The sequence below is a fragment of the Vicia villosa genome, linkage group LG5 (genome assembly GCF_029867415.1).
Source record: "Vicia villosa cultivar HV-30 ecotype Madison, WI linkage group LG5, Vvil1.0, whole genome shotgun sequence".
Taxonomy (NCBI): domain Eukaryota; kingdom Viridiplantae; phylum Streptophyta; class Magnoliopsida; order Fabales; family Fabaceae; genus Vicia; species Vicia villosa.
The window spans coordinates 15,806,136-15,828,380 of record NC_081184.1 but is presented as its reverse complement, the minus strand read 5'-3'; the positions used below and the strand labels follow the sequence as shown (position 1 = coordinate 15,828,380).

The window sequence follows — 22,245 nt, the reverse complement described above, 5'->3', positions numbered from 1 at the left end:
TTTTAGTCAATACCATTCCCATTCTTTTGGATTTTCAACAAACAACTTAAGAAAACATTCAATGGATACCTCAAGTGTGTGTGTGTGATAACATGTGTCACAAAAGGACAAACAAGTAATTATGATAATCATCAATGATAATGAACAAGGATATTTGTACCTTTGGATGGATTCATATATGAATGAATGATGGATGATGAATGTTTAACTTATGCACAATGGTTAGATAAACAAAGTATGATAATAACAAGTACAAAACACATGGATAGAAAATCAACAAGTATATGTACAAAAGATAATGGTTAAGATAAACATATAAGTACAAAAGCATGGATTAAAATCAACAAGTATGTACAAGGTAACAAGTTCATGGATAATAAAGATCAACATGTTTTTGGATTAGGGTTTTAAACCTAGGGTTTTGAAATTAGGGCTTGAAATTAGGGTTTTGAAGTTAACACCTAAACCTAATTAATTTTAATGATTAAATACCAAATCCTAAAAGAGGATTGGTCTAAGGGTACATGGTAAAGTCAATGACATTAAATCCTAACCCTAAACAAACATATACAAAAATGTACTAAGTCTCTTTGAAGAAAATATTCAAAAGAAATGATTTTTAGTTGATTTTTTAATATATAAAAGACATATTTTTCATTAATTTTTAAGTGACAAAATAATAAATATTTTTGAGTTTTTTAAACATGATATGAAAATACAAAAGTTGAATAAACTACACAAAAAAAGAACAACTAACAAAGATTAATTTTCCTATTTTTATGATTTTTTTGAAGTTTAATAAAAATGGATAAAAACTAGTGATAAAAAAGAAGGTTTTGTTGGCCATAGAGCTTGAACCCACGCCACTGAACACACTACTCAAAACTCTAGCCACTCAACCAACGCGTGCGTTGTGACAAGGAAATGCCCTCAATTCAATATATCTCAAAACAGGTGTTAAACGTGTGAAAAAAAATAAAACCAGTAAGGTCTGGGGAGAGGGGGATTCGAACCCCAAACCTTGGGCACGCGTTAAGTACACACACATTTACCAGCTGGGCTATAAGGATGTATTCGTTAAGCAAATGCGCCCAATACATTATATTTTAAAACATGTTTCAAAATGGAATTTTTAGAACTTCATCTTCTTTAACTTAGACACGAAGAACAACAACAACACATCAATGGCGCCAAGTTTGAATTTCTCTAAAACTCAATCATTTTTAACAAAATAAGATACTAACATGATAAGAAATTAGTTACGAAATCAACCATACAATTATCAAACGTTAATTCAAATCAAAACTCATGAATTTTTGGAAAAACTTATGAACCTAGAAATTGATTTTCAAAATTAAACTCTTAATACAAACAATCAATCATCAGGACCTTAGGGCTATCATTCCACATGTAAAAACGAACATTTTGGTATCAAGAAATGCGCAAATGGAACTCCATTCAAGGAGTTCAAAGTTGAACTACATACCTCTGAAAATGAGGTCGAGCAGAGAGCTTGAGAGGATCTAGGAGTGAATTGAAGATCCAGCTAGGTTCAATAATCCACCAGGAAGCTATTGCAATGCTCAAAATGATCTACAAGTTCCTGCAACTTCAAACACGATACCACCTAGAACATGAGTTAGAAAAAATGGCAAATGATGATTAAGGTGTTACAGATGCAATTTCTTGTTTTGGATAGCTTATATGAGTGATATGGAAGGTGTTTGGATGTTTAGTTTGGTTTGAAATGGCCTGTATGGTTCTGCACAACTTCAAGTGCAAGTGAGGTGTGAAAATTTGGAACTTGGGGAAGATGATGTTATAGGTTCAAATTAATGGTTTGGATGGCTTCTAATGGATATATAGAAGCTAATTGGGGTGCTAGTTTGGTAGGTTTGTGTTTGGTTTGGATTTTGGCAAGTTAAAACCTTAAATGGACCTTTATGAGAGTGAAAATGGTGATTTTTGGTTAGAGGGGTTTTGGAATGTTATGGAAATGGTAGACAGCTTCTAAATGATATTTAGAAGTTGTTTGAAACCTTGGTTGACACCCAGAACTTGTGGAACTCAAAATCACTAGAAAAATGCAAAGATTGAAAAAAAAAAGAGAATTTCAAGTGATAGGTGACTTGGAGAATTCTGGTGTGTTTGATGCAAGAGGCAAGGGCCTCTATTTATAGGCACAATTTAGGATTTGTGGAGGGAAAAATCTCAGAGTTTTAAGTTCACATGTGATACTTGTACCTCTTTACTTGTTTGTGAAGAAATGAGAAAAATGGATTTCCAATGGAAGGTACAAGGCTCAAGCATGCTTGTGAGACTTTATTCTGCACATTAGGAGCTTGCTTGTTGTGTTTGCAATGCTTTTGGTGCAGAGGAGACATGGGGGATACTCAAGGAGAGTGGATTTTGCAAAAGCAATGCTTTTCTAGAATGGAAGTGTGACCTTTATGCCATTAATGGAATGATCACTTGTATAATGGCTTAAGCACTTGGATCATAGTCCTAAAATGTGTGTAATATTATGATTATGGCCTCTTAAACAAGTTAGAGGGGCTGTACTTTGAAGATTCTTGCAGATTTGAACAAAATTCAAACTTGTTCTTCATGTTCATCTTTATTTTCCAAGTGTTCATGGAGCCTTCTTCACAAAATCGTATCTCTTAGCTCAAGCCATAAATTTTCATGCTATTGATCTCTTTGAAAAGCCCTTGCTACATACTTCAATCCACTTCTTAAAAGTTTTCTCAAACTTCTTTGGGATCATGGAGAAAAATAGCCATAAAGTTGAGAAAAATCTAAGTGAAAACACTTAAAGTTTTCTAAGTTTTTTGAACATAATCTTCAAAATTTCATATCTCTCAAAATAATCATTTTTTGAAGAAATATTCAATGGTATGAGTTGTTTGTTTGATCAAGATCTACAACTTTCATGTTTGGAGATTTTTGAGTTTGTAGGCAAAATTTGGAGTTCCCAAAATTAGGTCAAAATTCACTTAAAACCCTAATTTTGACTTTTGTTGACTTTTTTATTCTTGATGAATTTTCTTGATTTTCTTTGGCCAAATGTCTTCAATAATCATATGATGATTATTTGAATCCTTAAAAGTTCATAGTTGACCATTTTTCTCAAAAGTCAATGGTTGACCCACATAGTTGATTTTTTCCAAATGAACTGCAGTTTTGTGATTTCCAAATGGATCAAGGTCTCATATTCAAATGAATGATATGAATGGACTATAATGTTGATTTGGATGCCCTTAAATCATGGTTTGAGTCTTGGAGCCATGTCCTGATTAAAAGTCAACCCTCTAGTGTAATTAGGTCAAAACCCTAATTTTGGGGCCTCAGGTGATCTTGAGAGTTGTTGATCTTGAATTGGGTTATCTTTGGTCTTAGATATTGATGAGAGAACCTTTTGAACATAGGAGAGTGTTTGAACTTCCTTGTGGGCCTCAAAACCCTAATTTGCTCAGTCTCCTCTTTGATCAGTCTCCTGTCTTAGGACACAAGCAACAAACAACAATTTTTGTATTTTTGGGTTAACAAATGATATATGCATAATGATAATGATAATGATGATGATCCTACTATTTGGAATATGGTGGGATCTCAGTGGTCAAAAATTAGGGTACAACAGTGTGGTATATGATCTTCCAATGGTTGGGTTGACAAGTGGTTCTTCCTAATAATCTCAGTTTTTTTTTTTAGTATTTTCTGTCTTTAGGCAGTAGGACCAAGTCTAAGGATGCCGAATAATATGAGTTTATTAGACATAAATATTACTCTTGTCTCTCTCTGTCTATCTCTCACAATAAGTGTTTTCATTCTAATTTTTACACTTTTTAAGATAATGATTAATTGTGTTAATTTTAATTATTAAATAAACATTATTTATTAAAATAACTAATAATATATTAATACTTTAAAATGATAAATAATTTAAGATAAATAATAATTCAAAAGAGATCATCTATTAAGAGACGGATGGAATAATACATTCTTCCCAACCAATGGTGTGGTGATATACTTCTCGACCTGGTTCATTAAATAGTTTGATGAATATCTCATTTTTTCTTTTTGAGAGTTCCAATTGACATTAAATTTGGTCAATATGGAGATAAGAATATTATGTCTTAGGTCAAAACCCTAATTTGGGGCCTCAGGTGATCTTGAGAGTTGTTGATCTTGAATTGGGTTATCTTTGGTCTTAGATATTGATGAGAGAACCTTTTGAACATAGGAGAGTGTTTGAACTTCCTTGTGGGCCTCAAAACCCTAATTTGCTCAGTCTCCTCTTTGATCAGTCTCCTGTCTTAGGACACAAGCAACAAACAACAATTTTTGTATTTTTGGGTTAATAAATGATATATGCATAATGATAATGATAATGATGATGATCCTACTATTTGGAATATGGTGGGATCTCAGTGGTCAAAAATTGGGGTACAACAGTGTGGTATATGATCTTCCAATGATTGGGTTGACAAGTGGTTCTTCCTAATAATCTCAGGTTTTTTTTTTAGTATTTTCTGTCTTTAGGCAGTAGGACCAAGTCTAAGGATGATTTTGTCACGGTATGACATGTTGTTGTCTGGACCATTTTAAAATTTTATAATGATGTTTTCTTTAATGGAGTTAAAAAACTGTAAAAGAGGTGGAGGAGAAGAGCACTTTTTGGGGCTGAAAATAACTTCTAGATAAATCAGTGGTGAACTCGTACATATACTTTGATTTGTTTCACAATCCTATCCTCTTTATTAATTTATAGTGGGTCAAATGTTCGCTATGAAGTAGGTGTTGGTATATGGTTTTCACCTTTATTTTATTAATATATTTTTCATTGAAAAAATAGAGAAAACTATAAATAACCAAACACTGAAGTAAATAACACTAAAGTTTTTGCAATAAGGTGATCGATAATACATCAAATTCTTAAATACCATAAGTTTTTGCAATAAATAGTAAAAAGTTGCAAATGATTGTGTTTTGTTTGCAAACACAACTAGTTTTCCATAATATTTTGACTCCACTTTACTTCAGCTTTAGAACTAGGTTTAACTATAATGCCATGCACCTGTAATATCCATTAAAGTGATGAATATATCATATACTATAATACTATAATCAAAATATGAACATGTAGAAAAGAAAATATAACGAGAATATCATATCATATATAGATTTTAGAATATTATAAATATAAAAAATTTGATTATAATTGAAATTTTTTTAAAAAAAAAAAAATATAGATTTTAAAATATCAGATATACCTGATGAAGCATAGTCTTAGAGTAGGCATTGATGATATTAATAATAAAGACCTCCTATATAATAAAATAACAAGATAGTATAAGAATGATAATAACTATAAGCCATATGCAAATCTTTTCATCTCATAAAAATTAATTAAAAAAACTATATGTTATAACATACCCTGCCACCAGTCTCCTCTTGTAGCCATTTCTGAATCATCTTCTCCTCCATTATTATTGTACTATTAAAATAAAAATCATGTTAAGCATTCATGATTGTAAAAAAAAGTATTAACCATATAAATATAATATAATAATAATAATAATTTATATAAAGACAAAGATTTGTTTATGTTTGTAATACAATATGTAGTTTTAACTTTTCTCTATTGAATTTATGGTATCAATAAAAATATACTCTATACATAAATTAAATATATTGTTGAATGCATTATCACTCACCAAGGAGTTGAATGAAGCATTTTGTGAACTTTGAGTTTGAGGATATATATCTTGGCCACCATAAAAAATTGATGAACTTAGATGACATGTATGAACATTATGATTCTGGTACAAGCAAGAAATGTCTGTGTTTTTTGTGTTATGAGCTCCACCATTGTTGTCCTTAAAGATGCTATCTATTCCTAAAAGATAACAAAATGAAAAATAAATGTTATATATATTCTTATGGATTTATAATATTTATTATATCTAATATTAAAGAATTATTTTTAGGCCGATTAAAATATTTTTGTGTAGTATAGATAAACTGTATTTATTTTTTAGGCAAAATAGAGAGACTGTAAGGGTAATGGTGAGATATATGGAAAAGCTTCACCAATTAAATTTAAATGGTCAAAATTCAAAAGTAACATTTTAAAAACAATTATTTATAATATTTTTACAAATATAAAATCTGATATTTATTATGAAAAATGGGTGTAAGGAAAATTTGGAATAAAGTGGGAAAAGTGATTCTAATATTTAAATTTTTAAATGGAAGGTAAATAAAGTCTGAACAAATAATTCGTAATTTAACCATGTTAAGTAATTGAGTTCAACCTTTTGGTTGAAAATACTTATTATATTTGATATTTAAGAATTGTTTTTGACCAAATTAAAGATATTTTTGTAGGTATGTGTTATACTCTGTACTTATTTTTTTAAGACAAAATATATTGTAAGTATTTTTATAAATGGATAACTTATAACTTTTGTCCCTTTATTTTACCTCATTCATAATAATAATTTTTTATTTTAAATTTAAACTATTTTATTTTTTCTTTCAATTCTTGCATTAAAATTTTGTGATGTCCCTATTTTAAAATGACTTACATTTGTGAAATATGACAAATCTTTAAATAAAACTTTTTTTAAAAATTTTAAACACAAAATATAGAAGTTACATATCATAAAAAAGTGAACATTTTATTGATTTTATCTTAGAAAGAAAAATTACATGGCATGAACAATGAATGTGTCATCAATTTTAAATAAGATTAAGATTTTGTTTGGCAAATCTGTTTGATAATAGTCTTTTTTATCAGGAGTTTATAACTTATTTTTTAGACGTTATTTTATAGCTTATAACTTATCATTTTTTTCATGAATACCCTTATAAATTTTAACTATTTTACATGTGCTTTTAATTATTAATTAAAAGATATTTTTTTATGTTATTTTATATTTATAAGTTAGTTAAACTGCTAATTTTATCAAACACTTTAATTAGTTTATTAACTATCAATCATCAACTACAAACTATAAGCTATCAGTCATCAGTTATAAATTATAAGTTAACTTATCACTCAACCGTTAATTTTATCAAACAGAGTCTAAATAAAGATTAAAGCTAATATATATATATATATATATATATATATATATATATATATATATATATATATATAACCAATTAAATTTAATGTGTTCAAATTCAAAAGTAAAAATAAAAATAAAATATTTTTATGACTTTTTACAAATATAAAAATCTGATCATTATTATGAATAATGCAGATAAGGAAACTTTGAAGAAAAGAAAAAAAAAAGAGAAAGGAAAAGTGACCTAAAGAAATATTCTATCATTATTTTATGACTTTTCTGTATTATATTTAAAAATATTACCACAAATCTTACATACCAGAACTGAATGAAACAAAGTACACTACCTTGAGTTTCAACTTTAGAGTTCACTGTCTCTTTCTTAGTTTTGCTGCCACTTGCTTCAAATCGCACAGATTCTCTTCTTAAAATCTGAAACAAAATTTCTCGGACATAGAAAATATTAGAGCTAGTTCATAAATCCAATTTTAAATAAGAATAACAAAAAGCATGAAATGAACTTGAAATAAAAAATATTTGGACATATAGTTGATATATTGACATCGATAATAATTTAAAAAATAAATAAATTGAATGTCATACGTTTTTAAGTGTTGTATTATGTTGGACACCAACACGTAAAACAGATACCAAATACGCTTGTCATCGATCATGTAAACTTTATGTTGTTCTAAGATGAAATTATATTGATCAAGAAAACCAAGACTACAAAAAATCATAACACTAAGACTAAAGAAATGAAAAATCAGTACCTTAGGTGAATGAGTTGAAACTATGGAGCCATAAATTCCTGCAGAAGGGTGACATATTTTAGACTCAAAGATTTGAGAACCAAGTGAAGAAGAAGTACCCTTTTGCTTATTCTTTTCTGCCATTCTCTAATAAAAAATTCTTTCAACAAAAGTGAGTTTTTCTTATGATCAAAGTTCGTAAAACACCCTTTAAAAAGGGAAAAAAAAAGAAAAAAAAAAGAAAAATTCAATTACGTTTTTATTTGGAAAGAATCAGAATGAGTGGAAAGTAGAGAAAAGGTTAAAGAAGAGAAGAGAACAAAAAGAAAAAGAAAAGAAGAAAGTGTAAAAAATATATATCAAAGAGCTTGCGTCAATGTGTATAATATGGTAAGTGATGTATGAAATGATATTTTTTCTTCTTTTTTCCGCTAATTGGAACTTTAAGCAGGTGATAAAAGTTTATTTTTATAAATTCAAAGTATTGAGTCTGAATCCTCTCAAAAAGTATTGGTACGTTTCGGTCTCTCACATAAAACATTTCATCTATCTCATGTCTCATGTTTGAAAAATTGTGTACATTCTCTTCATTACTAACCTCATACTTGAAGGACTGTGTACATTCCTGTTATCTGAGCCAGATCCAAACTCAAACGTAGCATAACCCGCCTTAACCTAATTCATTCACGGGGAAGGATTAAGCCAAATCACTCCTAATGTGTCAGGTCAAGCATGTCGGTCCAGGTTCAATACAACACATTTTTGATCAATACCCTTTATATATAGACAAAGTACTTAAGTTATTGAATAGCCTTAAAAGGCCGACCCGACATTGGACAAAGAAACTTGAGACTTGATTTTCTTTATTGCTTTTAGCCGACGAGTAAGGAGACATATCATAGTGACAATTAAATCAATTAGAAAATACCACTACTACAAAATACACCTAACGTAACATGCTATTACCTCCGATATTACGTCAATAGAAGTAATAGCTCTTATTTAGGTGGCTGCATTTTTATTTCTTTTATTAAAAGACATTTCACAACAGTCCATACACTACAAAAAAAAAGGTCTCCTGCCACGCCCAAGAAACCGAGGCTATATGCAAAATAACCGTGGCGTAACGCTGAGGCCACGGTTTGGCCACGAAAATCCAACTGTGGGATATGCGGCCGTGGCCTAAAGTATAGTCCACAGTTTTTTGGTATATACCACGTTTTTTTGACAACCGTGGCTTTTATAGGCCACGGTTTAGGTAGTTTGATTAAGGCCGCGACTTATATATTTTTTTTGTTGGAGAAAATAGAATATATATTAATCCAAAAACAGTTTCAGTACAATGCCGATCCGTAGATCCAAGCTTCACTCAATACAAGAAAAACAAACTACAAAACAGAGAACACGAGATACTCTAAGCCTTCAGCTATGATTGTTCCTGCACTTTGCCAGACAAGCCTCAACTCTTTCTTTATATCACCACTGTTCAACTTTTCATTGCGGTTCTGAAAAATGATAAGATTTCTGGTTGTCCAAATGCTGTACAAAGTCTCAGCAAAGATGACTTTGATTTTCCTGCATTGTAGCGATTTCCCCTTGGACATATCACTAAACCATCCTATGTCTACCTTCCAATTAATGGGTCTTTTGTGTGTTTCCAGCCAATCCAACATACTGGCCCAGATAAGCTTAGCATGCTCACACTCAAAACAAAGGTGATTAATGCTTTCTTGCAAGCCACAATAAGCACAAAGTCCATCAATAAGGATCCCAAATCTGTTCAGCCTGTCTTTGGTTGGTATTCTACCAAGACAAGCCATCCACGCAACAAAAATGGCCCTTGGCCTCGCAAAATTTCCCAACAGAATCCGTCTCCAGCTTACTTTTGGCTTATCCCCTTTTAGCATCTTGTACATATCCTTAGTAGTGTAATCCCCCTTGGTCAGAAAGTTGGTCCATGCTGCAGAATTCATCAAGAAGTCTCGAGTTTTGAACATTGCTTTCAAAAGCCAGGAACCATGAATAGGAGGTTGATACACCGCACAATTAGTACCCTTCAGATAGTAGTGATGAATCTAGTTAATCCACATCTTATCTTTCTTCTCACTTAGGTTCCATAAGAGTTTCCCTATGGTTGCTTTGTTCCATTCAACCAAAGAAATCATGTTGAGACCTCCTGCTACCTTCGAGCTACAGATTTGGTCCCAAGAGACCGGCGCCTTTTTACTCATTGCGTCCTTACCCGTCCATAAAAAACGTCTGCAAAGACTTTCAATATGTTGAATTACCTTCTTAGGGAGAGGGAAGACCTGCATCCAATAGTTGGCTATGGAGAAAATAACACTTTTAACAAGTAAGAATCTACCAGCATAAGACAGAAGGTTTGTGCTTTAGTGGTTCATTCTACTTAGCATTCTATCTATAAGGGGCTTACAGCTATTTATTGTCAATTTCTTGCTGTCAAGGGGGACCCCTAAATACTTAAAAGGCAGCTTACCTCTATCAAAACCAGTAGCTTCTTGGATGCTTCTGATGCTGCTATCATCAATCCCCCCACAGTAAACTTTGCTCTTTGGGATACTGATGGTCAAACCAGTGGCAGCAGAAAATCCTGCTATCTTGCTCATAATAATCCCAACAGATCCCACATCCCCCTAGCAAATAACAAAATATCGTCAGCAAAACAAATATTAGTGATTTGCATTTTTGCACGTTTCGGGTGGAAGTTAAAGTTCAGAATATTGCTAACTTCAAGTAACACTCTATTAATGTATTCCATGATGATCACAAATAAAAGCGGGGAGATAGGATCTCCCTGTCTCAACCCTCGGTTTATATTTGCCATGATTACAGAACTGTGGCCATATGGTAAAGCCACGGTTTCAATTTAACGTTTAACATACAATTTTGGTTCAAGATATAGCCACAGTTTGGTTATGACCACAGATTTAAAACCGTGATTATATGTTATGCATTCTAAACCATTTATCTTGCCACGGTTTATTTCTGTATCATTACATAAATATGTCATTATATATATATATATATATATATATATATATATATATATATATATATATATATATATATATATATATATATATATATATATATATATATATATATATATATATCAATATAAAATTAACAATAATATTGATGATTAGAATCTAATTAATTACAAGCAAATTAACATTAACGTCAATAGAGCTGATATAGAATTAAATTTAAAGAATAAGTAAATAGCATTTTTCCTAAACTATTCATCAATGGTAAATTCTATTTTACATGTATGTTGCTTACATATATAAGCCCAGGATGCAGCAAGAGCTGATAAAAAAAAAATCTAAATTTAAGACCGAACTTCATAAATCCAAGCAATTACATTGGTTATATCAATTGAGTTAGACCAACAATTTTCCTTTTTTTGTTTACAAAATGTGTATGTCACTTATAATTTTAATATTTATATATAAATTAAAATAGCTTTCATCACAGTTTGGAGTAGCAACCACTGTGAAATGTACTTACATTTAATTACGGCCGTTTTTATCAACCGTGGTGAAAAGTATAACTTATATTAATTAAGAGAAATTTTGCTCTTTTAGGACAGAAAATCGTATCTCTCTTAACAAAACTCTAACACTCTCTCTCGTCTTACTTCATGAATGACTGCATACCAAGGAAATGTGTTACACAAAACATATTTCTTTCACTTTCTCTTACATTAGGTACGTACACGTTTCCACCTTTCACTTCCTCTTCACATTTTTAATGATAAAAGTTGTATGTTGTTGATCATAAAGTTCTATGTTGTTTAGGGTATGTTGTTGATGATAAAAATTGTATGTTGTTGATGATTTTGATTTTGTTGAGCAAAAGTGTATGTTGTTGTTGATAAAATTTATATGTTGTTTAGAGTATGTTGTTGATGATAAAAGTTGTATGCTATTGATGCTTTTGTTTTTGTTGAGCAAATTTGTATGTTGTTTAAGGTATTTTATTGTTGATAAAAGTTCTATGTTATTGATGATATTATTTTTGTTGATAAAATTTGTATGTTGTTTAAGACATGTTGTGGTTGATAAAAGTTATATGTTGTTTAGGGTGTGTTATTAGTATGTTGTTGATGATAAAAGTTATATGTTATTGATGCTTTTGTTTTTGTTGAGCAAATTTGTATGTTGTTTAAGGTATTTTATTGTTGATAAAAGTTCTATGTTGTTGATGATATTATTTTTGTTGATAAAATTTGTATGTTGTTTAAGACATGTTGTGGTTGATAAAAGTTCTATGTTGTTTAGTGTATGTTATTAATGATAAAAGTTGTATATTGTTGATGTTTTTTTTTGTTGAGAAAAGGTGTATGTTGTTGTTGATAAAAGTTCTATGTTGTTGATGATCATGTTTTTGTTGATAAAATTTGTATGTTTTTAAAAATATAGTTTTGTTGATAAAAGTTGTATGGTGTTAATGATTTTGTTTTTGTTGAGCTATGTTGTATGTTGTTTAAGGTATGTTGTTATTGATAAAAGTTCTATTTTCTTTATGATTTTGTTGATAAAAGTTGTATGTTGTTTAAGGTGTGTTGTTGTTGATAAAATTTGTATGTTATTGATGATTTTGTTTTTGTTGAGTTATGTTGTATGTTGTTTAAGGTATGTTGTTGTTGATAAAAGTTTTATGTTGTTGTACGTACGTGTCAACATGTAATAAAAGACGAGTTTATTATATCATATGTAGTTTGAGTGTTTTTCTAACCCCTCAATGAATATATATAACCTTAAATTGAGTTATAAAATATTAATATGAGTTGTTAAGTTATATTATAAAAAAACTTATTCTTATCAATGTGTTACAAGCTTTTAGCAGCCTATTATTTGTATCTTACTCTTTAACAGTTAGAACTTGATTCAATGCTTCTAGTTCTCCAGCTATCACTTCCTTCACATCTAATTTTGTCTATAAAGTAAATAATATTTTGTAAAGTAAACTAGAGGTGAAGGAAGTGTTAGCAAAAGAATTAGGAACATTGAAACAAATTCTAATAGTTAAAGAGCAAAATATGGATAATTGTAAAAAGCTCGTACAACATTGATTATTGTAACTTGTTTTTCTACATAAGTTATAATAAACTTAAGTAAGCATATCACCACGGTTGGATTCTGTAACATCCCTAAATCTATACTACTCAAATAAAGCATACATTTGCATAAATCAGAGTAAATAAACATGCATCACATGAGGGACTACACACAATTACCAAAAATAACACTCTAACATGCTATGGTCACATACAAGTAACACAAAATTAAGGATTCAAAACGAACATGCAGAACCACAGCGGAATAATTATCTCATCCAAAAAATGGTAATCTCGGATGATTCCCATACATCATCCACCATATCACAATATCTTGGCTCAAGGCCACACATCAAAATATAACATATTCAAATAGGAAATACATATGAGTAAAACAATATCTCATAACATCAATTCAAAGATAATAAACTCAAAATCCCAAGTGTTACATTGACCAGAGCACAATATGACTACCTAGTCAAGACACACTACAAGAGATCTAAACCTCCAAGTTAAGCCTCCTCCGAAGCACCACTATCTTCGGTACCTGAGCGATGTTGCATAGAACATTATTCCAACAAAAGGGTGAAAATTTACATCATCATAAAAATATGTGAAAATAAGCATTGCATAGCCTACATATATAAGAATTCATCACACTTTGCATAATCATGTAAATAGCATTTCTCAAGTCTATTTCACATAGTCAAATATGCAACAAATCTCAACATAGCATCCACACAATCATTCACAAATCACATCATCACATAACAACCACACAATTATATGTATGTGACGCGACATCAACATAATGCAACTCATGCATGTGGTACCAACTCTTTTATCCTTTCCAGACATACCGAGTCCATCTCCCAGACAGATAACATACAAAATCCCGTTCTCTAAGCTTTTAGGCCCCCTCTCTGAGCTTGGGACAAGTCACTAGTTTCCACGAGAACTAGCACCCATTGCCTCTTGACACAAATGATGTATGTGAAACTCAATAACAACATATGCAAATTAAGACCATCTCTCAATCTTAATAATATACGCATACCACAATAATCCAACATATATGAATTACTCACCAAAAGTTGCACAAAATGCATCAAATAATCATTCTCAATAAAGAGCATCCAAATAGCATATATTCATTGCACACATCATGAATCATATATAATACAACATACCAATATCATATTATTCACAGCTCATCAAGTCATACATGCACATATACATAATTACATGTTATTCACACCATAACATCATAATTAAGTCATCGAGTGCTAACGATTCTAGTTCTATCACAAGGATAATTACATTAGCTTCCTAATGCTTCGAACGACACATAACACGGAGTTATGGACCAAAAGTTATGAATTTTAGAATTTTTGCAAAATAAGGCATATTCGCCTGACGAAGGAAATGACTCGTCCGAAGCTTTATTACATAAACATGGTCACCAAAAACCTCCTCTCACCCGCTGGTCTCGCCTGGCGAAGGCTCACAAGCGAACGCTCGCGCGACGAAGCAAAACGCTCGCCCGACGGCTCGCACCAGAACCAAAAAAATCTGTGTGTTTTTCAGCACCTCCATCACTATCCCAATCCGATTTTCACATGTTATAGGTTCTAAATACACCAACTTAACACCAGATTCCATTATACAACAACAACCTAATGTATTGATCATTATGGGCACTAAACCTAACACATGATTTCACCTATTTAATCATCAAATTCAAGTTTTATGTTAAAACTCTAACTATCCAAAACCCCGTAAATTGGAACACCCAATTCTAAACATGTATCCTATTCATTGCATAGAATCACATAGAATCATAACAATGGGAAGTTAAACCCTTACCTTGAAGAATCTCCTTCTTCTTCTTCTAGTACCAAACTTCCTATTTTTCCCTTCCCTTCCTTTCTTCTCTTCTTTCTCTCCAAAATGATAATTTATTCTTACTTCACTAAAACCCTAACTTGGTGTTATGTTATTTTGGGCTTAACCCACCAAAACAATTATTTAGGCCAACTAGTTATATTTCTCCAATAACTAAATTAACCCAAATAGCGCAAATACACACATAATTAAATAATTAAGTAATTAGTATACCACATAATAATTAAATAAATCAATAATTAATAAAACACCAAATAAAATAATTAATGAAATAGCTAGTAAAATCGGGATGTTACATATTCTATGACTGTAGTGAAATGTTGTGCGCTAAGTGTTTCACCATGGTTTAGATATAGAATCGTGGGGAAATGTATTGAAATATGCGAAAATTTTGTCGCTGGTATCGAACCCATGACCTCAACCTTTTACTATAGTTGTTTAATACAATTGTAGTGGTATGTTATATGCTACTATGTTGTTAGCATGACTGGTAGCTCGTGATGGTAAAGAGGCCCATACAATCACACCTTGCGATATGATATGTGGAACCACTTCACCAGGGTGGAAGGTCATAAGGAAAAAGTTAAATGTCAATACTGTGAAGTCTTAATTAAGTATAGTAATGGAACAACCGAACAAGTGGTATCCGGACTCATCTAGGTAGATGCACTGCTTATGATAATGATGAAACCCAAGAGACCCAACCAAACAAAAGGAGAAAAACAACTACAGAAGGGCAAGTAGTTTGTTAGCCAAGCTATGCTAAATTTGATCAAGAGGCATGCCGAGCGCAAATTGTGAAAACATTTGTGTGTGTTGAGCTACGATTTTGTTTTGCGGAGAATAAAGAATTTAAAAATCTATTAATCAAGATAATTTATTAGAACAACTTATAAACACATATAAAAACCATTAAAATTTATTTTCTTTTTTCTTGAAAATGGCTTATTGTTTACCGTGAAAATTGGTAAACAAGCGCTAGTCTTCCAAAAGTGAAAAACTTTTGGTTACTCACAAGATCGACTAGATTAATCCTAGGACATGTGCTTTATATTCTAAATATTCCCATAGAAAGTAAAGAACAATTCGACACAAATTACATTTTTCGTTTTGGAATTTGTTTAATTTACGCAGATCTTGTTTAAGATAGCATTGTAACTTGTAAAATAAACAATGTAAAGGCAATTGAAGGATAAATTTCAATAATGTAAATGACAAGAATATAAAATTCTGGAAATGTTAAAACTATATTAAACTGTAAAAAGGAATATAAAAGTGGTGTTTTTATACGTACATTCTCAGACTGACTCGTTTCTCACACACAGGTACTTTGAGTAAATTAATGAGATTTTGTACAAAGTGAACACACCGAATCTGAATGCTAAGACTCCTATATTTACTAATTTGAAATAATCGTCCCAACGGTTTTTCGGTCAGAGATTTCTAAGTTGCGCTTGGCATGCTTTCCTTTTGTCCCGAAGCTCCACGCGTCCCTTTACACAACAGATCAAAACAAAAAGCGGTTACGCCTTCGTTCAGACTTAACTTCCTGTTGAAGGCTCGTTTCCGTCGAACCAAATATCAAAACTTATAAAATATTTCTAAGTCCGTGTCCAACAACTTTTCTTATCAAAAGAACACTTCGACAAGCTTTCTTCAATCATGTCATCTTGTCGAACATTTCCAATCTTCTCAATATACATTTCATTTTCTTCAACAATAATATAGTGTCGAAAATTCCAACTAACACTTATACAAGCTTATTCGTAAGCGCTTATTTTTGTAAGCAATTATGCTATAAGATGTAAAAAAACTGAAAAATGAAGAACGCGTGTCCGATTTTTTCTTCTTTGTCCTTCGGGCTTTTGAAGATATAAGAAAAGCTAGTGAGGTTTTTCTTCTTCTTTGTATTCTTCGTTCACAATTTGGAAGAGAAGAAGTGATACCTGGCCGGAGGCACGACGGAGGAAGGAGGAAGAACGGTGATGGCGAGGTAGAGAGAACAACAAAGACGGCGAGGAGAAATATCTTAGAGAAGAACAATGAAGGTAATGAGATGCAAAACTTGTGTTTTGTTACTTTTGTTTTAAAATATTTAATTTTAAATAAGCTATGACAGCGCTTTTAAAAGCGCCTTTTTAACTAGCCCTATACCAGCGCTTTTTAGGAAAAAAACGCTTTTGTAGCCTACCCCTATAGCAGCGCTTTTAAAAGCGCTTTCATATCTTACCCTATAGCAGCGCTTTTATAAAGCGCTTTCGTAGGATCCCCTATAGCAGCGCTTTTTCCTTTGTTTTTTTAGTTTTGTTTTAGCGAAATCTATAGCAGCGCTTTTGCCTAAAAGCGCTTTCGTAGATGTGCTGCTAAAAGCCAAATTTGACGTAGTGCAAATAGCCCAAAATATTAGATATATAGCAGTTCACTTATTTGTGATTTTTTGAATGAATTTGAGATTTTGATTTGAAAAAATTTGTGATTTTTATTGTGAATGTAGATACAAAAGATTTTTTTAAAAAAAAAATAGGTAAAATAGTATATTAAAAAGATTTATAAAAAAATTTTAAAAATAAATTAAATATGTTTTTTATTAAAAAAAATTCAAAACCAAATATAATGGTTTGGTTCTTTAACAAATGGTTCGGTTTGAAAAAAAAATTATCTTTTAATGGTTTGGTATATTTCGGAATTCCGAAATGTTATACCAAACAAATTTTTTTTTTGTTTAGTTTGGTTTTAGAAAAATTAAAACGGTTCGGTTCGGAAGACCTTATTAATGGTCCGGTTCTGTCAGTTTTCTTATAGAATTGTACATGAACAACCCTAAAGTTGTACCATAAATCGTAGTTAAATTAAATTTATCACCACTTTAATTTAAAATTTTAATCTCAATAAATGGAAAAAAAATATGAAATTTCAACTTAATAATTAATTTTTTTAGAAATCTTGGTATCCGGCCTTGCGACCGACTAATTGTAGAGGGACCAAATCCACCGTCCACTAGCAGGGGCCCCGTTTAAAGGTAGAACAAAGTTCTGTATGGAATGGTCCAACACAAGGATCGATAGCACCTAGCAAGATTCGAACTCAGAACCTTGAGAGGAGCACACTCTCAAGACCCAAGCCTCCACCACTAGACCAACACTTAGGGGTTTCAACTTAATTATTATTATTTTCTCTAAAAATAAAAACATTTCAAACAATAAAAATAAATATTGCATTTTCATTTTTTGCGAAATTTTCAATTGGACGGATGAAATTAGGGTACTATAATTTGATAGTTTGAAAAAAAATTCGGGGTTAAATATACAAAACCCCCTGTAATATAGGCGAAATTCGTTTTTCCCCCATGTAAAATGTTTTTTTCAAACACCGCCTTGAAATATAAAAATACTATGTCTTTTCCCCCCTAAGTGTAAAGTTTACCCCCTGTAATATTTTTTGTTTGATTCCCCCCTAGATTTGGTGTTTAAATTGCACGCTTGGGAGGGGGGGGGGGGTAATCCAAATAAAAAATAATTATAGGGGGGAAACTAATAAAAAATATTACCAGGGGTAAAGCGAATTTCTCCTATGTTACAGGGGTGAAAAGTAATATTAACCAAAAAATTTCTAATCAAGCAAACAGTCCCCTAGTTAACTGGTTAGGCCTTGAAAATATTTTTAGGTGATATTTTTATGTAAAGAGAGACTTTAAAAGTATTTCACGTGTGTGTAATACAATTCATGACATAATACTTTAAATGCTCAAAAATTTCATGATCAATCAATTTAAATCATTATTGCAGTCTGCTCAAAAGGTTTGACATACCTATTAAGCCAAGTAGCAGTCTGCATACCAAGAATGTTCTGTGAACTCCTCCTTCTTTGGGATGGGTTAAATGTAACATAGATGGTGTTGTGGCTGGTACTTCTCGAATTGATGCGTGTGGAGGTATATTTCGAGATCATCAAGCCAATCACATTTTAAGTTTTAGCTCTTACATTGGCAGCAGCACCCCGAAAATGGTAGAGCTGACTGCTGTTATCATAGCATTGGAAATGGAAAAGAAAGAACAACACAAGCATCTTTGGATGGAAACCGATTGTAGGTTTGTTGTTAATACATTAAAAACTATGCTATGGTTCCTGGGAAGTTTCAGTCTCGTTGGCTTTCGTGTTTGGATTACACGTTGCACATTGATTTCAGGATCACCCACAACTATCTGAAGCCAATTTTTGTGCGGATTCCTTGGCTAGATATGGTTTACTTTCAAAAAATACAAATTGGTTTACCCACATTCATCAAAATATCATTAGCTATTACTTGTTAGACAAGTAGGGTACCCCTAGACTTAGGATTTGTTGATATAGGGTCTTGGCTTGGTCCCCCCCTTGTGTAATTGGTTCTCTTTTTGATTTATGATATTTTGATTTTTGCTTAAAAAAAATCATTATTGCATCTTCATACGTGATCAACTTCGAAACATTGTATTTAAAAACACTTTTTTTAGCAAATTTGAAGATGGTATTTGATTACCAAAAAACGATGTTCGATTATTGCTCCAATAGAAGAAAAATTGGCTTAGTGGTATTCAAATACCAATATATGATATCCAAATACCATTTGAAAAAAAATGCATATTTTTAAATTTTAAAAAGTGGTATTCGAATACCAATATGTGGTATCCAAATACTAGTTGAAAAAGATGCAGACTTTCATTCTTAAAAGAGTGGTATTCGAATACAAATAAATTGGATCCGAATACCAGTTTTTAAATTTTAAATTTTTGAACATTTTTGATGTGGTATTCGATTCTCATGTTATGGTATCCAAATACCAACCTAAAGCTATGCATTTTTATTCAAATTCAAAATGTTTCACAATCATTGTATTGTTTCATGGTTTCAAAAATCTTAATGGTAGCATTGCTTCATTATTTCAAATGTTTCTAACACATTGTAATGTTTTATGGAATATTTTTCAAACATGTGCATATTTTCATAATAATGCATGAATAAAAAATTGTTAAATTGAATTAATTCCTAAATAAATATGAGAAATGACAACTTGATATAGAAAATGTGCTAAGCAAACAAATGTATTTTAATGATAAATATGGGTTTGGATACTCTAAATTCGATAAATCAAGTACAAGTAAAATTATATTTGTTAAGACTAGCAATAAATTCAATAACATAGAATCAAGGAAAGTCCTAGTTGAAATTCATCCTAAAAGGTCCTAAGTTAAAAATAATTCTTATGTCTCTAAAGATAAGAACTTTTTTGAGCCTACATGCTTTTTATACTATACAAAAGGTCATAACTCTAATGCATGTTATATTAGAGATATTGGTGTACTTAGTGAAAAAATTGTATGATAGTTTCATTACAGCTGATAATAATGTAACTCAGAGCCAAGTGATACAACATAACTCTGTAAGACCTAGGGCTGTTGTGGCTTGTGGATGGCATGTCATGAGAGACTTGCCACCAAAGCTAGATTGAAACACCTTGGTATGTTGCAGGAGGATCACTGCAGCTTGTGCAATGAGGCTGTGGAGGACCTCAATAATTTGATGTTCAATTGTAGGGTCACATACATTATTTGGAAGGAAGTGCTTAAGTGGCTAGTGATAGTGCATAACCCATTATAGTGGCATGAAGAGATCACCTGGATTGCCAGATGATGCGTCCGCAAGTGCACGGATTTATCGAAGTAATATAAAAGATTGTCGAATCACAGAGACCAATGTCAACCTAGTGTAATCTATAGTTACTTTGTAAAGCTAAGGCTAATGAATGTTTGATAAGGGGGAAACTAACTACTAAAACTGAAATAAAACTAAGATTAAGATGAATATAAGAAAAGAGAGACCGGAATGTGATTTTGCGTACTTCGGGAACTCTGTAATTCGTTGGCTTATAAAAGTGTTAAAATCATATTTAGTAGAAAATATTAGCTTAAAGACTAAACCTTACACTCTCGTGGTTTTGAATAAAGTCATGCTCCTTAACCGTAGGATTTTGCTCTCGCTCGCCCACTTAAATCAAAGAACGTGTTTTAAAAACTAAACAAGTTCTAATTAATCCTAAAGCGCTCTCGGCTTGTTTAGGATTAATGCATAGCTTTTACTATCCGGTTTGACCCCCACGCTCTCGCAGTGCCGGTTCGAACCTTAATATACCTCTCATTCTCGTAACGAAATCGTGGTAGGTAACCTTTCACTCTCGTGACAAGGTTACCTAAATTAATATTAAAAACATAAACCAAAATATAATTTTATAATAATAACTAAGCCAACACAATAATTACCGAGTCCCGTCGGAGACGACGGTCCTCACACACCGGACTTAAAACAATTTAGCCGGACATGGAATTAAGCGTAAACAGATTGAACATGCGGATTGAAATTAAGAGCAACATGGAAATTAAATTAACAATGATAAATGAAAATGATAATAAATCAATAAAATGAAACCTGTTAATAATGCTAAAAGTAAAGCTGGAATTACGTCTGAAATAATGCAAAATAATCTTGGCATACAATAACTGGAACTGAATTTGAAACGAATGAAACAACACCTAATACTAATGGTGTGGTAGTTCCTCGATGTGAGAAACTACCACTTTTACATGGTAGAAAAAACTGCCTAAAAATTAAGAAATTAGAACTGGAGAAAAATGGTAGAACCGGCGAGAGAGAGAGAGAGAGAGAGAGAGAGAGAGAGAGAGAGAGAGAGAGAGAGAGAGAGAGAGAGAGAGAGAGAGAGAGAGAGAGAGAGAGAGAGAGAGAGAGAGAGTCCTGTTGTGATAAATGCCGAGTATTTATATTGCTCGTACATTGCTAGGTTGAGAAAATATAGGAGGAGGTGGCATTCCTTGCTTGACTCAGTATGTGGAGAAAATATAGGAACTGCATGTAACCACTCCGCGCCGTTCGCAACAAGCAAGGAGAAAAGATCTCCTTTTAAAAATGTGACGTTCGTCGGTAGTGGGCCAGAGGGTGTGACGGTCGTCACCCCTTTTTCCATGCCGTCCGTCAAGGACATAAATGTGACGTTAGTCACATTATGTGTAAATATATTTATATATATATATATATATATATATATTCTTTTCTCATTTCTTCCTTTTTGTGGTTTTAAGCTCGATTCTTCTCCATTTTTGCGACTTTCTTCATATATGCCTTATAAACAGTAAAAACCTGAAAAACATAGAAAATACCGGCATAATAAGAATAAAGAGTATCTTAATTAAAATAATATGAGGACATAATTCAAATAAATTGTGTCAACTATACGATACATTTTCGCGTTATCAAATATCCCACACTTAAACCATTGCTTGTCCTCAAGCAATCAACCAACACGGTAAAAGAAATGATTAAGCGCGATTTTTGAAACAAAGGCACGACACGACTCCTAGTCATATATAGCTGCTAGGCTAAT

The 22,245-nt window shown here is 31.7% G+C and overlaps 1 protein-coding gene across 1 annotated transcript; it reads right to left on the bottom strand.

Moving 5' to 3' along the window:
• Positions 1–5,271: 5,271 nt before the first annotated feature.
• LOC131604276 (uncharacterized) lies at positions 5,272–7,972 on the bottom strand. The gene is made up of 5 exons (XM_058876728.1): positions 7,850–7,972; positions 7,424–7,508; positions 5,718–5,899; positions 5,437–5,497; positions 5,272–5,327 (listed from the first exon to the last, which is right to left on the bottom strand). Exons 1-5 carry the CDS (start codon positions 7,970–7,972, stop codon positions 5,311–5,313), a joined length of 468 nt encoding a protein of 155 aa, XP_058732711.1. The 3' UTR covers positions 5,272–5,310.
• Positions 7,973–22,245: the final 14,273 nt, after the last annotated feature.